Raw genomic sequence first — 15,922 nt, 5'->3', positions numbered from 1 at the left:
ATAGGGAGGTCAGGCTAGATGAATTATGAGGTATCTTCCAGCTTTAGCAATTTATTACTCTAACTTTTAAACTACCTGGTGAGAGGTGTCAGGCATCATAATCCCCATTGTTACAGACTGAAGGAAACTGAAATTCAAGAGAGGTGGAAAGGCACGCTTAGACCCACAGAAAGTTAAGAGTGGAACCTGAATCTAAATCTTTTGATTTTAAGTTCAAATTTTGGGAATAAGGGGGAAGATGGTAGAGAAGGAAGCTCCAAGAATCAGTCCCTCCACCAGAACAACTATTAAAAAGGTAGGAGCTGACTCCTCGGCCGCCTGTGGGGCCCCTGACCGGAGGGCGAGGAACGGTACGCGCCCGTGAGGCTGCAGCGTGCTGGGGTGTCGGCAGGGGGTGCGCGCTTCGCTTCTGCGCTTCCAGCCTCAAGGGTTGTCTGGAGAGCCTCAAGAATACAGGGTTGGGCTCCTTCCCGGGCCAGCTGAGAGTCTCGGAGAGGCAAGATCCCAAGCCAAGGCGACCAGCGCCCCTCATTTGCGGGCGGCTTCGAGTCTCGGCTTCGAATCCGCGGCTACGAGTCTCGGATCAGAGGGCTATCCAAAGTCTGGAATGGCTAGTCTGACTGCGAGACTCGGCTGCGGTGAGGCCCCCGAGTGGCGCGCGATTTCCCGAGCAGCGGCAGCTGCAGCGGTCGGAGCTACTTCCTCCCTCCTTCCCGGGCCGGCTGAGAGTCTCGGAGAGGCAAGTTTCCCAAGCCGAGGCGGCCGGCGCCCCTCTTTTGCGGGCGGCTTCGAGTCTCGACTTCGAGTCTGCGGCTACGAGTCTCGGATCAGAGGGCTATCCAAGCCGCGGTGGCCCCCCCCCCGCGGGAGGCTTCCTGGTCCGGTGGGGAATCCCCCAGGCCCGCTGCAGCCCGCGACCAGCCACAGGGTCCTCTCAAGCCGCGGCAGCTGACGCCCCCACCACGCGCGGCCCCTGAACCAACGGAGAGAATTGGATCGCAAACCCCCAGGCCGCAGAAATCGGAGACCGGGGGAGACCCATTCCAAACACTTGAGACAAACGTGTGCCACGTGCGCCACCTACTGGGCAAGATAAGAAAAACAGATCCCAGAGATTTCACAGAAAAATCTTACAACCTTGCTGGGTCCGACACCCAGAGAAAGCTGAATAAATGCCCAGACGCCAGCAGCAGAAGATAACTGTCCTCGCTCAAAAGATTGAGAATATGGCCCAGTCAAAGGAACAAACCAATAGCTCAAATGAGATACAAGAGCTGAGACAACTAATGCTGAATATACAAACAGAAATGGAAAACCTCTTCAAAAATGAAATCGATAAATTGAAGGAGGACATGAAGAGGACATGCGCTGAACATAAAGAAGAAATAGAAAAACTGAAAAAACAAATCGCAGAACTTATGGAAGTGAAGGATAAAGTAGCAAAGATGGAAAAAATAATGGATACCTACAATGATAGATTTAAAGAGACAGAAGATAGAATTAGTGATTTGGAGGATGGAACATCTGAATTCCAAAAAGAAACAGAAACTATCAGGAAAAGAATGGAAAAATTTGAACAGGGTATCAGGGAACTCAAGGACAATATGAACCGCACAAATATACGTGTTGTGGGTGTCCCAGAAGGAGAAGAGAAGGGAAAAGGAGGAGAAAAACTAATGGAAGAAATTATCACTGAAAATTTCCCAACTCTTATGAAAGACCTAAAATTACAGATCCAAGAAGTGCAGCGCTCCCCCAAAGAGATTAGACCCAAATAGGCGTTCTCCAAGACACTTACTAGTTAGAATGTCAGAGGTCAAAGAGAAAGAGAGGATCTTGAAAGCAGCAAGAGAAAAACAATCCATCACATACAAGGGAAACCCAATAAGACTATGTGTAGATTTCGCAGCAGAAACCATGGAAGCTAGAAGACAGTGGGATGATATATTTAAATTACTAAAAGAGAAAAACTGCCAACCAAGACTCCTATATCCAGCAAAATTGTCCTTCAAAAATGAGGGAGAAATTAAAACATTCTCAGACAAAAAGTCACTGAGAGAATTTGTGACCAAGAGACCAGCTCTGCAAGAAATACTAAAGGGAGCACTAGAGTCAGATACAAAAAGACAGAAGAGAGAGGTATGGAGAAGAGTGTAGAAAGGAGGAAAATCAGATATGATATATATAATACAAAAGGCAAAATGTTAGAGGAAAATATTATCCAAACAGTAATAACACTAAATGTCAATGGACTGAATTCCCCAATCAAAAGACATAGATTGGCAGAATGGATTAAAAAACAGGATCCTTCTATATGCTGTCTACAGGAAACACATCTTAGACCCAAAGATAAACACAGGTTGAAAGTGAAAGGTTGGGAAAAGATATTTCATGCAAATAACAACCAGAAAAGAGCAGGAGTGGCTATACTAATATCCAACAAATTAGACTTCAAATGTAAAACAGTTAAAAGAGACAAAGAAGGACACTATATACTAATAAAAGGAACAATTAAACAAGAAGACATAACAATCATAAATATTTACGCACCAAACCAGAATGCCCCAAAATACGTGAGGAATACACTGCAAACATTGAAAAGGGAAATAGACTCATATACCATAATAGTTGGAGACTTCAATTCACCACTCTCATCAATGGACAGAACATCTAGACAGAGGATCAATAAAGAAATAGAGAATCTGAATATTACTATAAATGAGCTAGACTTAACAGACATTTATAGGACATTACATCCCACAACAGCAGGATACACCTTTTTCTCAAGTGCTCATGGATCATTCTCAAAGATAGACCATATGCTGGGTCACAAAGCAAGTCTTAACAAATTTAAAAAGATTGAAATCATACACAACACTTTCTCGGATCATAAAGGAATGAAGTTGGAAATCAATAATAGGCGGCGTGCCAGAAAATTCACAAATACGTGGAGGCTCAACAACACACTCCTAAACAACGAGTGGGTCAAAGAAGAAATTGCTAGAGAAATTAGCAAATACCTCGAGGCGAATGAAAATGAAAACACAACATATCAAAACTTATGGGACGCAGCAAAGGCAGTGCTAAGAGGGAAATTTATTGCTCTAAATGCCTATATCAGAAAAGAAGAAAAGGCAAAAATGCAGGAATTAACTATCCATTTGGAAGAACTGGAGAAAGAACAGCAAGCTAACCCCAAAGCAAGCAAAAGGAAAGAAATAACAAAGATTAGAGCAGAAATAAATGAAATTGAAAACATGAAAACAATAGAGAAAATCAATAAGGCCAGAAGTTGGTTCTATGAGAAAATCAATAAGATTGATGGGCCCTTATCAAGATTGACAAAAAGAAGAAGAGAGAGGATGCAAATAAATAAGATCAGAAATGGAAGAGGAGACATAACTACTGACCTCACAGAAATAAAGGAGGTAATAACAGGATACTATGAACAACTTTACGCAAATAAATACAACAATTTAGAGGAAATGGATGGGTTCCTGGAAAGACATGAACAACCAACTTTGACTCAAGAAGACACAGATGACCTCAACAAACCAATCACAAGTAAAGAAATAGAATCAGTCATTCAAAAGCTTCCTAAAAAGAAAAGTCCAGGACCAGATGGCTTCACATGTGAATTCTATCAAACATTCCAGAAAGAATTAGTACCAACTCTCCTCAAACTCTTCAAAATAATCGAAGTGGAGGGAAAACTACCTAATTCATTCTATGAAGCCAACATTACCCTCATACCAAAACCAGGCTAAGATATTACAAGAAAAGAAAACTACAGGCCGATCTCTCTAATGAATATAGATGCAAAAATCCTCAATAAAATTCTAGCAAATCGTATCCACAACACATTAAAAGAATTATTCATCATGACCAAGTAGGATTCATCGCAGGTATGCAAGGATGGTTCAACATAAGAAAATCAATTAATGTAATACACCATATCAACAAATCAAAGCAGAAAAATCACATGATCATCTCAATTGATGCAGAGAAGGCATTTGACAAGATTCAACATCCTTTCCTGTTGAAAACACTTCAAAAGATAGGAATACAAGGGAACTTCCTTAAAATGATAGAGGAAATACATGAAAAACCCACAGCTAATATCATCCTCAATGGGGAAAAATTGAAAACTTTCCCCCTAAGATCAGGAACAAGACAAGGATGCCCACTATCACCACTATTATTCAACATTGTGTTGGAGGTTCTAGCCAGAGCAATTAGACAAGAAAAAGAAATACAAGGCATCAAAATTGGAAAGGAAGAAGTAAAACTATCACTGTTTGCAGACGATATGATACTATACGTCGAAAACCTGGAAAAATCCACAACAAAACTAATAGAGCTAATAAATGAGTACAGCAAAGTAGCAGGTTACAAGATCAACATTCAAAAATCTGTAGCATTTCTATACACTAGTAATGAACAAGCTGAGGGGGAAATCAAGAAACGAATCCCATTTACAATTGCAACTAAAAGAATAAAATACCTAGGAATAAATTTAACTAAAGAGACAAAAAACTTATATAAAGAAAACTACAAAAAACTGCTAAAAGAAATCACAGAAGACCTAAACAGATGGAAGGGCATACCGTGTTCATGGATTGGAAGACTAAATATAGTTAAGATGTCAATCCTACCTAAATTGATTTACAAATTCAATGCAATACCAATCAAAATCCCAACAACTTATTTTTCAGAAATAGAAAAACCAATAAGCAAATTTATCTGGAAGGGCAGGGTGCCCCAAATTGCTAAAAACATCTTGAGGAAAAAAAACGAAGCTGGAGGTCTCATGCTGCCTGATTTTAAGGCATATTATGAAGCCACAGTGGTCAAAACAGCATGGTATTGGCGTAAAGATAGATATATCGACCAATGGAATCAAATAGAGTGCTCAGATATAGACCCTCTCATCTATGGACATTTGATCTTTGATAAGGCAGTCAAGCCAACTCACCTGGGACAGAACAGTCTCTTCAATAAATGGTGCCTAGAGAACTGGATATCCATATGCAAAAGAATGAAAGAAGACCCATATCTCACACCCTATACAAAAGTTAACTCAAAATGGATCAAAGATCTAAACATTAGGTCTAAGACCATAAAACAGTTAGAGGAAAATGTAGGGAGATATCTTATGAATCTTACAATTGGAGGCGGTTTTATGGACCTTACACCTAAAGCAAGAGCACTGAAGAAGGAAATAAATAAATGGGAACTCCTCAAAATTAAACACTTTTGTGCATCAAAGAACTTCATCAAGAAAGTAGAAAGACAGCCTACACAATGGGAATCAATATTTGGAAACGACATATCAGATAAAGGTCTAGTATCCAGAATTTATAATGAGATTGTTCAACTCAACAACAAAAAGACAGCCAACCCAATTACAAAATGGGAAAAAGACTTGAATAGACACCTCTCAGAGGAGGAAATACAAATGGCCAAAAGACACATGAAGAGATGCTCAATGTCCCTGGCCATTAGAGAAATGCAAATCAAAACCACAATGAGATATCCTCTCACACCCACCAGAATGGCCATTATCAACAAAACAGAAAATGACAAGTGCTGGAGAGGATGCGGTGAAAGAGGCACACTTATCCACTGTTGGTGGGAATGTCAAATGGTGCAACCACTGTGGAAGGCAGTTTGGCGGTTCCTCAGAAAGCTGAATATAGAATTGCCATACGACCCAGCAATACCATTGCTGGGAATCTACTCAAAGGAATTAAGGGCAAAAACTCAAACGGACATTTGCACACCAATGTTTATAGCAGCGTTATTTACAATTGCAAAGAGATGGAAACAGCCAAAATGTCCATCAACAGATGAGTGGCTACACAAACTGTGGTATATACATACGATGGAATATTATGCAGCTTTAAGGCAGGATAAACTTATGAAGCATGTAATAACATGGATGGACCTAGAGAACATTATGCTGAGTGAGTCTAGCCAAAAACTAAAAGACAAATACTGTATGGTCCCAGTGATGTGAATCGACACTCGAGAATAAACTTGGAATATGTCATTGGTAACAGAGTTCAGCAGGAGTTAGAAACAGGGTAAGATAATGGGTAATTGGAGCTGATGGGATACAGACTGTGCAATAGGACTAGATACGAAAACTCAAAAATGGACAGCACGATAATACCTAATTGTAAAGTAATCATGTTAAAACACTGAATGAAGTTGCATCCGAGCTATAGGTTTTTGTTTTGTTTTGTTTTGTTTTGTTTTGTTCTTACTATTATTACTTTATTTTTTTCTCTATATTAACATTCTATATCTTTTTCGGTTATATTGCTAGCTCTTCTAAACTGATGCAAATGTACTAAGAAACGATGATCATGCATCTATGTGATGGTGTTAAGAATTACTGATTGCATATGTAGAATGGTATGATTTCTAAAAAAAAAAGGACAGCACAATACTATCTAATTGTAATGTAATTATGTTAAAACACTGAATGAAGCTGCAAAAAAAAAAAAAAAAAAAGGTAGGAGCTGCTGAATCAACCATTTCAAAACTCAGGAGTCCAGGAGAAGACTGTACAGCATCCAGGGAGAGCAGGAGGAAAAGGCTAGCAATACAGTAAATATCAATAAACTACTCTCTCTGCACAGTTACCTGCTCCTACCTACCTCCTACTCTCATGGCAGGCAGCAGTGGGGTCTGCTCCTTGGCATAGCTTACTGGTGCTAGAACAGTACATAAAAATTCACTTCCCCAAGATCTGTGGTATGGATCACTGCTTTTGATTCACTGCTTTGAATAGCTGGGAGCCTGGCTCCGAGGCAACCACTGTTTCAACCCATCCTAGACAAAGGCAGTAGAGGAGACTAAAATACAGCATGGTTCTTCAGAGCAGTGCCGGACAGTTGAAGGGCTACAATGGCTGGGCAGGGGTCAAATCAAGAAAACGCAGTTCTGGGACCCCTAGAAGGAGCTCCTCGCCCCCTTCCTGGCCCCTACCTCATTTCCTCCCCAGTGAAGTTTGGAGCCAGCCGGCACTCACTTTGTAGATTCCTGGTCTTGTTCCAGCTGGAATAGAATGACTTGGGAAATTTCTCTCCAATGTACCCCCTCCCAGAATTTATTCTCTAGGCAAAAGCAGTTTGAGACAAGGAAAACAGTGTAAAAAAGAGCTGAGGCTTTACTTGGGGCAAAAGTTTACCTGCTTTACATACTGAAGCTGAAGATCATGGAGAGGGGAATAATCTGTTTCCTAGGAAGTAGAGGGGGTATTCAAATTCCTATAAACAGGGGAACTCCTAAGGCCGCTAGCAATTCTAAGCTCAGGACAAGATATAGGCCCTGCAACTCCCTGCACACATCGTGCATACTACATTCACCTTAGGCTGACCTGCCTGGTAGGAGTGTTGTACACTGAGATTACCAGCAAAAGCAAATCCCAATTCATAAAATGGTAAAGGTATTTTTTGTTTAGATTTGCTTGATTTTATTATCTCCTGATATTCAAGAAAATCTGTCTTGGTGGTTACAAAATCAAGAAACATACATTTCAGTAAGTAAATTCAGATTTCACATTTAAAAATAGTAACATGTACCATGTACAACAAAAGATCACAAGATAAACAAAGAAACAGGAAATGATTCCATGCAATGAAAGAAGATAAAAAACCAGCAAACATCAGCAAAAAAGACTAGACTGTGGAAACACCAAAGACTTTAAGAAAATGATCTTCAATATGCTCAAAGAAATTATGGAAAATACAGAGGGAGAACTAAAGGATATCAGGAAAACAATGAGTGATCAATATGAGAATCTCAATAAAGAGACAGGAATTTTTAAAAGGAACCAGAAAGATCTACTAGAGTTGAAGACCACAATAATTTAAACGAAAAATATTCAGGAGGATTTCAACAACAGACAGGAGCTGGCAAAATAAAGAATGAGTGAACTTGAAGACAGGACAATTGAAATGAGTCAGACTGAGGAGGAGCAGAAAGAAAAAAGAATTATGAAAAGCAAAAAAATAACCTAAGAGACCTCTGGGACATTATCAAGTGTACCAACAAACACATTATGGGAGTTCCAAAAGGTAAAGAAAGAAAGGAGCAGAAGGAATATTCAAAGAAATAACAACAGAAAACTTCCCAGATTTGACAAAAGATGTAAATATGCACATTCAAGAAGCCCAGAGAACAGCAGACTGGATCAATGTGAAGAAAACTATGTGCCGTCACATACTAATCAGACTGTCCAATGCAAGAACAAGGAAAGAGTTCAGAAAGCTACCAGAGAAAAGCAATGTGTTATATACAAAAATTGCTGAAAGAAAACAGTTGCCAATGAAGTATGTGATATCTGGTAAGACTTTCTTTCAAAAAGAAGACATTAAGGGAGAGATTAAGACATTCTCAGATAAACAAAAGCAGAAGGAGTTCATCACCCCTAGATGTGCCCTAAAGCAATGCTAAAGGTAATTCTTCAGACTGAAAGGAAAGGACAGTAGACAATGGCTCAAAGTGACATAAAGAAATAAAGACCTCTGGAGAAGGTAACATTTGAGTAATAAAAAATGCCTGTATTATTGTATTGTATTTTTTGGTATGCAACTCCACTGTTAAGTCTCTAAAGTTGCCAAAATGCAAATGCATAAAAAGTAACGAAAAATCTATGGTTTTGACATATAATGTACAAAGAAATAATTTGTAAAAAGCACCCCAAAAATAGGGGAATGGAGGGATCTAAATACAGATTATGTGTATGCTACTGAAGTTGACTTGGGAACAAGTCAAATATGATTGTTATATATTTAGGATGTTAAATATTAACCAAATGGTAGCCACAAGAAAAATAAATCCAGATAGAAATAAGAAGAGATTCAATATGGTAAAATACAAAAAAATCAAATAAACATGAAAGTAAGCACTAATGGGAAAACTGAGGGACAAAAATAGTTTAAGACTTATAAAAACCAAACAGCAAAACAGTACTGCATTATTGGTAGCAACTTTACATAAAAATTGATTAAACTTTACTGTAAAAAGCTGGAGATTGATAGAATGGATTTTAAAAACATGACCCAACTAGATGCTATTTACAAGAGAATATTTTTAAATTCAAAGACATAAGTAGGTTAAAGTAAAAGGATGGAAAAAAAATACGCAAGCAGTAACCAAAAGAGAACAGAGACAGCTAGCCTAATAACAGATAAAATGGACTTTAAGTCAAAAACTGTTAGGAGAGACAGATGATCATTATATACTGATAAAGGGGTCAAGTCAATAAGAAGACAATTATAAATATATACATGCCTAATGGCAGAGACCCAAAACAGATGCAGCAAATATTGACAGATTTGAAGGGAGAAATGGATGGTTCTTTATTAATAATAGACTTTGATGAACTACTTTCAATAATGGATGGAATATCAAGAGAGATCAATAAGGAAATCAAACATTTGAACAACTCTGAACCAGTTGTATGCTATGACTTATGTAGGACATTTCATCCAACAGCAGCAGACTACACATTCTTCTCTAGTGCATGTGGATCATTCTTCAGGATAGACTATACCTTGAGTCACAGAACACGTCTCAATAAATTACAAACTATTGAAATCACAGAATGTATCTTCTCACATGGAATGAAGCTAGAAATCAATAACAGAGGGAGAAAGGGAAAATTCACAAATATGTGAAAGTTAAACAATGCACTCTTTTTTTATATATATGCTGTATGGCAGGGGTCACATTTCATTCTTTTCCGTGTGAGTATCCTTTTATTGCAGCACCATTTGTTGAATTTTTGTTGTTTGTTTGCTTGATTTTTGTGTTTGTTTAGGGAAGCACATGGGCTGGGAATCGAACCCAAGTCTACCGCATGGCAGGCAAGAAGTCTACCACTCAACTACCCTTGCACCCCCTAAACAATGCACTCTTAAACAACTAATGCATTAAAGTGGAAATCACAAGGGAAATTGGGAAATACCTTGTCACAATGAAAGTGAAAACATAACGCTCCAAATATTTACTTTAGAAAAACAATTTCAAATCAGAGACCTAATCACAAAACTGGAAGAATCAAAAAAGAATACCAAACTAAACCCAATGCAAGCAGAAAGAAGGAAATAAAGATTAGAGGGAAAATAAATGAAATAGAATCAATAAAACCAAAAGCTGACAATCCTTAAGCCAGATTGACAAAGAAAAAAAGATTCAAATAATGATAATCAGAAATGAAAAGAGAGATGACCACTTACCCCACTGAAATAAACAGAACTATAAAACGATACTATGAACAACTGTATAACAAACAACAGATTAGATAACCTAGATGAAATGGACAAATTCCTAGAACACACAAACTACCCATACTGATTCAAGAAGAAACAGATCTCAACAAACGAATGACTACGAAAGCAAGTGAATCGGTAATTCAAAATCTCCTAACAAAGAAAAGGCCAGGACCAGATGGCTTCACAGAGGTATTTTACCAAACATTCCAGAAGAATTAATGCCAATCCTGCTCAAACTCTTCCAAAAAAACTGAAGAGGGAACACTTCCTAATTCATTCTATGAGGCCAACATCTCACTCATAGCAAAGTCAGAAAAAGACATCACAAGAAAAGAAAATTATAGGCCAATATTTCTTATGAATATGGATGAAAAAATGCTAGCAACAAAATACTAGCAAACCAAATCCAACAGCATATTAAAGGGTTATACACCATAATCAAGTGGGATTTATCCCAGGTATACAAGAAAACCAATTACTGTAATATCCACATAAATAGGAAAAAACAACAAAACAAGATCATCTTAATTGACACAGGAAAGGCATTTCATAAAATCCAGCATCCTTCTTGATAAAAACAGAACACTACAAACAGAAGAAAACTTCCTCAACATGATAAAGGGCATATATGAAAAGCCCATCCTAGTTAATACTGAAAAAGTGAAAGCCTTCCCCCTAAGATCAGAAATAAGACAAGGACACCCACTATTAACCACTATTATTCAACACTGCACAGTAAGTTCTAGCTAGAGTAATTTGGCAAGAGAAAGAAATAAAAGGCATCCAAACTGGAGAGGAAAACTTTATTTGTATTTTTGTCAGTTATCTTTATCAATATATTTGTAAACAGAATATACTGAAAAACACACAACAAAGGTTTGAGAGCTAATAAATGAATTTAAAAAGGTGGCAGAGTTCAGGATCAATACCCCACATCAGAATTGCTTCTATACACTAGTAATGAAAAACTGTAAGAAGAAATCAAGATAAGAAGTCCATTTATAATAGCAACTAAAATAAATACCTAGGAATAAATCTAACCAAGGATATAAAGGATTTGTACACAGAATACTACAAAACACTGCTAAAAGAAATCAAAGAAGATCTAAATAGATGGAAGGACACTACATGTTCATGAACTGGAAGACTAAATATTAAGACGTCAATTCTAACCTAAGAGATTTACAGATTGAATGCAATCCCAATAAAAATTCCAACAATCTTCTTTGCAGAAATGGAAAAGCCAATATCAAATTTATATGGAAGGATAAGGGGACCCAAACAGCGAAAGAAGGTGGAAGACTCACACTTTCTGATTTTAAAACTTATTACAAAAGCCACAGTAATCAAACAGCATAGTACTGGCATAAGGACAGACATACAGACAAATGGAATAGAACAGAGAACTCAGAAATCAACCCTCACATTTTTGGCCAGTTGACTTTTGACAAGGTGCAAAGAATACATGACTAGGAAAGAATAGCCAATTCAATGAATGGTGCTGGGAAAACTGGATCTCCATTTGCAAAAAAAAAGGAGGATCCTTACCTCACAACATTTATAATAATCAATTTAAAATGGATCAAAGACCTAAATGTAAGAGCCAGAACCATAAACTAACTCTTAAGAAAAAAAATAGGGAAACAGCTTCAGGAACCATTAGGCGATGGTTTCTTAGACTTTGCATCCAAAGCACAAACAACAACAACAAAATAGATAAACTGGACCTCATCAAGATTAAAAACCTTTGCACTTCAAACCACTTTATCATGAAAGTGAAACAACCACCTACAAAAACGGGAAAAAATATTTTGAAACCACATATCCAATAAGGGTTTAATATCCAGAATAAAGAAATTCTTCAACTCAACAACAAAAAGACAAATGCCACAATTTAAAAATGAGCAAAAGACTTGAATAGACATTTCTCCAAAGAAGTTATACAAACAACCAAAAAGCACCTGAAAAGATGCTCAACATCATTAACCATCAGGGACATACAAATCAAAACCACAATGAGGTACTATTTCACACTCAACAGAATGGCTACTATAAAAAAGAGGAAAATTATAAATGTTGGCAAAAATGTAGAGATATAAGACATTCATTCATTGCTGGTAGGAATGTAAAATGGTGCAGCCACTGTGGAAGACAGTTTGGTTGTTCCTCAGAAAGTTAAGTATAGAATTACTGCATGACCCAGCAATCCCACTTCTAAGTATATACCCCCCCAAAAGAAACAAAGTCAAAGACCCGAACATATGTGCATACTGATATTCATAGCATAGCATAGCAGCATTATTCACAATTTCAAAAAAAAGAAGCAACCCAAGTGTCCATTAACTGATGAATGGATGAACAAAATGTGGTACACACATACTGTGGAATATTATTCAGCCCTAAAAAGAATGAAGTTCTGATACATGGAACAGCATGGACAAACCTTGAGGACATCATGGAACAGCATGGACAAACCTTGAGGACATCATGTTAAGCCAGGCACAAAAGAACAAATAGCACATGATCTCACTGATATGAAATTAGAATAAGCAAACTCAGAGAGCCAAAATCTAGAATATAGGTTACCAGGGGATAGGGTGGGGATATGGAATAGGGCATTAAAGGCTTAAATGTAAAGTTTCTACTTGAAATGACAGAAAATTTTTGAAATGGATGGTGGGGATGGTAGTACAACATAATGAATGTAATTGAAAGCACTGAATTATATATTTATATGTGGTTAAAAGGGAAAAGTTTTAGGTTGTATATATGGTAAAAATAAAAATTAAAAAAAAAAAACTCCATAGAATTGCACTACACAGTGAACCCTACGATGGACTATAGTTAAAGGTACAACTATGAAAGTCTTCCTTCAACATTTGAACTATACCAATGCAAGGAGTTACAATAGGGTTGTTTATGGAAACTCTATTTTATGCATGATTTTTACCCATGTAAACCCACAACTTCTTCAATTAAAAAAAAAAATCAAGATTTTTTACCTCACTATAGATTATTGGAAATTTTATTCAAAGGTATAAGAAGGAAAATAAATACCTGAAAGAGTTGATTTAATAACAAAAATGTTGACCATGAGAAATGGAAAATTGCCAATACGAAGATATATAAAACCCAAGGGGAACAGGACACAATCTGATTGAGGTAGGTCCACAGTCCATCTTCTTTGAATGTTGTGGTGCAATGATTTGACCAATCTGTGAATTAACAAAAGAGGAGTTCATTATAAAAAGGCAAGAAACTAGTGACTACTCTCCAAGAAGACAAAATCATTGCAGTTCTATTCAGGGAGAACAGAAAGCAAGACATGATGACACAGACCAGAACTCAACTTGATGATTTTACCTTCCAAATGCCAGCTCAACTACAAGATAAGAAAATGTCTCAATGTTAAGATTATGATAGCACATCAGCAGTTGACAAAAATCTCCACTAAGAACAGAGATTCAGAAAATACACTGATAAGGAGTTAACAGCTCAAGGACTTGACTACTGAGAATTTAATATTTAATTGAATATTAGTCTTGTGTTTAAAAATTTGTCTTAATTACTCAATAGAAATATAAACCATAAGAAACATTCTGAAATAAAAAATTCCTTTCCTAGAAAATTCTCCATCTTATCCATGTTGCAGCAAGTTACGGGTCTATTTACAGGACTGAGTATAAACTCCATTACAGATTCAGGTCAACAGGCCACTGCTGTGAGCACAAGAAATCCTTTAAGCAACTAGATAACGCTAGAATTACAACTCCTCAGCATACCCAATAGCATGCAGAGAGGCCAACATGGGTGTACTTTTGCAATACCATCATAACAAGAGCTGCACAGGGGAAAGGCCTTCATAAGACCTTCATAAGGGCCTTCATAAGAGAGACACCCCTGGGAAAAGAATGTAGAGCATGGTTCACTTGTTCACAGTTCAGTGTCACCCCAGGAATATCTATATGCCAATTAAAAGAGAGGGCTTCACTTTTACTCATGATATTGAGTCCCTAACATATATAGCTGGGAGCAGCAGTAAAGAAAAATACAGGTAGGAAGTGCCAGTTAGAAGGAATAGGGCTTCAAGGTAATGTAAAACAAAAAACTTTTTCTTTCTTCCTTTTTTTTTTTTTTACAGGCACTATGACTGTGCATGAAATGTACATTTTATTTTTTTATTTTTTATTTTTTTGACATAGGCAGGTTCTGGGAATTGAATACAGGTCTCTGGCATGGCAGGCAAGAATTATGCCACTTCAGCCACCATTGCCTGCCCAAAGGTAAATTATTTTTTAAATGAGAATTCTACAGATTTGCATTTTGAGGTTTCATAAATGCCTTTGACAATCTGATAAGTAGTTTTAGACAATTTCCCAAAGCAGCATGTAAGAGTTCTCAGCACAGGAAGAAAATTAGACCATGACTTTACTATCACCTGTCTGTCCTCCATTTTAACCCTAAAAATCTAGTTTTCTCTTCCTCTCTCTCTTTTTGAGTCTTATTCGAAAAGTCTCATCTTTCATGAATAGACACCAAAAGCATTCTACCAGCAATCGTTGTAGAGTAACAATCAAGGTAACAAGTTAAAGCAAATTATACACTCTCTCTCTCTAGAGCTATCACTAGAGAAGCAAAGAAAGATGCATCCCATGCACCTGATATCATAAAAAAGAATATAATTTCCAACAGTAGGTGAAGGAAACAGCTGCTGAGTAGGAAAGCATATATACTTTCTTTTTGCTTATGGATTTCTACTGCTCCCATCTGGGAATTTTTCTGACAACATGGTATCACCTCAAACTAAAATTTCCATAGGCTTGCTTGCCAATTTAATACCAAAGATATGACTGAAAATAGCCATGAACATTATCGACACAATATAACATTTTAATTTGTTCTCATATCTATCTCAAACCAATCAGATGGTCCCTGGCTAATAACATTAACTTTTTTTGTCTTTAAATAGCTCTGACAACTAAAAAGTTCTTCCTAATATAATCTAAAATCATTCTTCCTGTAACTTACAGGATGATGACCCTTTCTGAGTTAGTTACTATCCACCCTGGAAACAGACCTCACAGATGATGAAATGGACAAAGGCTGTACTAAGTCAGAACTAGTTGCTATTGGATCAACATCAGGAGGAAAGTTTATGGTATCACAAAGGAGATGGGATGACAGTGAGGCCTCACTAGAGAAATGGAGCACAAGTTCATCTTCAAGTCTGTGAAACAGGGATAACACTCATTCAGTGTAAAGAAATACTGCTAGAATATAAGTGAATAAAAGTAACAAGATATACCCAGTTTGTCTACACAGTTGTAAATGAACATAAGGTGGAACTGTTCTCGAGAAACAAAACAAAATAGAAAAATATGTCCAGGGCCAGTGTAAAAAGAAAAAGAGGAGGGAAGAACCAATGCATGTAATAAAAGAAGCACCTCAGAAAGACCAAGTGTGACAGAAAATTGCTTCTTCCCTTATCAATACAGTCTCATACTGGACATGGACACCAAACAAAGATGACTATTTTTAGAGATGAGAGAAAAGAGGGGAGAGCCAAGCATGGTGTAAAATCTGGCTCTTCTCTTAGAACAAGTCCAAGAGACAAGTTGGTCCATGGGCTAACT

At 37.3% G+C, this 15,922-nt stretch overlaps 1 protein-coding gene across 2 annotated transcripts in view; it reads right to left on the bottom strand.

Moving 5' to 3' along the window:
- ZDHHC13 (zDHHC palmitoyltransferase 13) overlaps nucleotides 1-15,922 on the bottom strand; it is a 79,839-nt gene that overhangs the window by 11,652 nt on the left and 52,265 nt on the right. For both annotated transcript variants that reach the window (XM_077114198.1, XM_077114200.1), the window contains exon 15: nucleotides 13,347-13,504. In XM_077114198.1, the coding sequence (XP_076970313.1) occupies nucleotides 13,347-13,504 (158 nt within the window). The remainder of the gene's footprint in view (nucleotides 1-13,346; nucleotides 13,505-15,922) is intronic.

Source organism: Tamandua tetradactyla, chromosome 8 (assembly GCF_023851605.1).
Source record: "Tamandua tetradactyla isolate mTamTet1 chromosome 8, mTamTet1.pri, whole genome shotgun sequence".
Lineage (NCBI taxonomy): Eukaryota > Metazoa > Chordata > Mammalia > Pilosa > Myrmecophagidae > Tamandua > Tamandua tetradactyla.
Note: the sequence above shows the minus strand (reverse complement) of the source record. Positions and strands in the feature narration are given on the sequence as shown.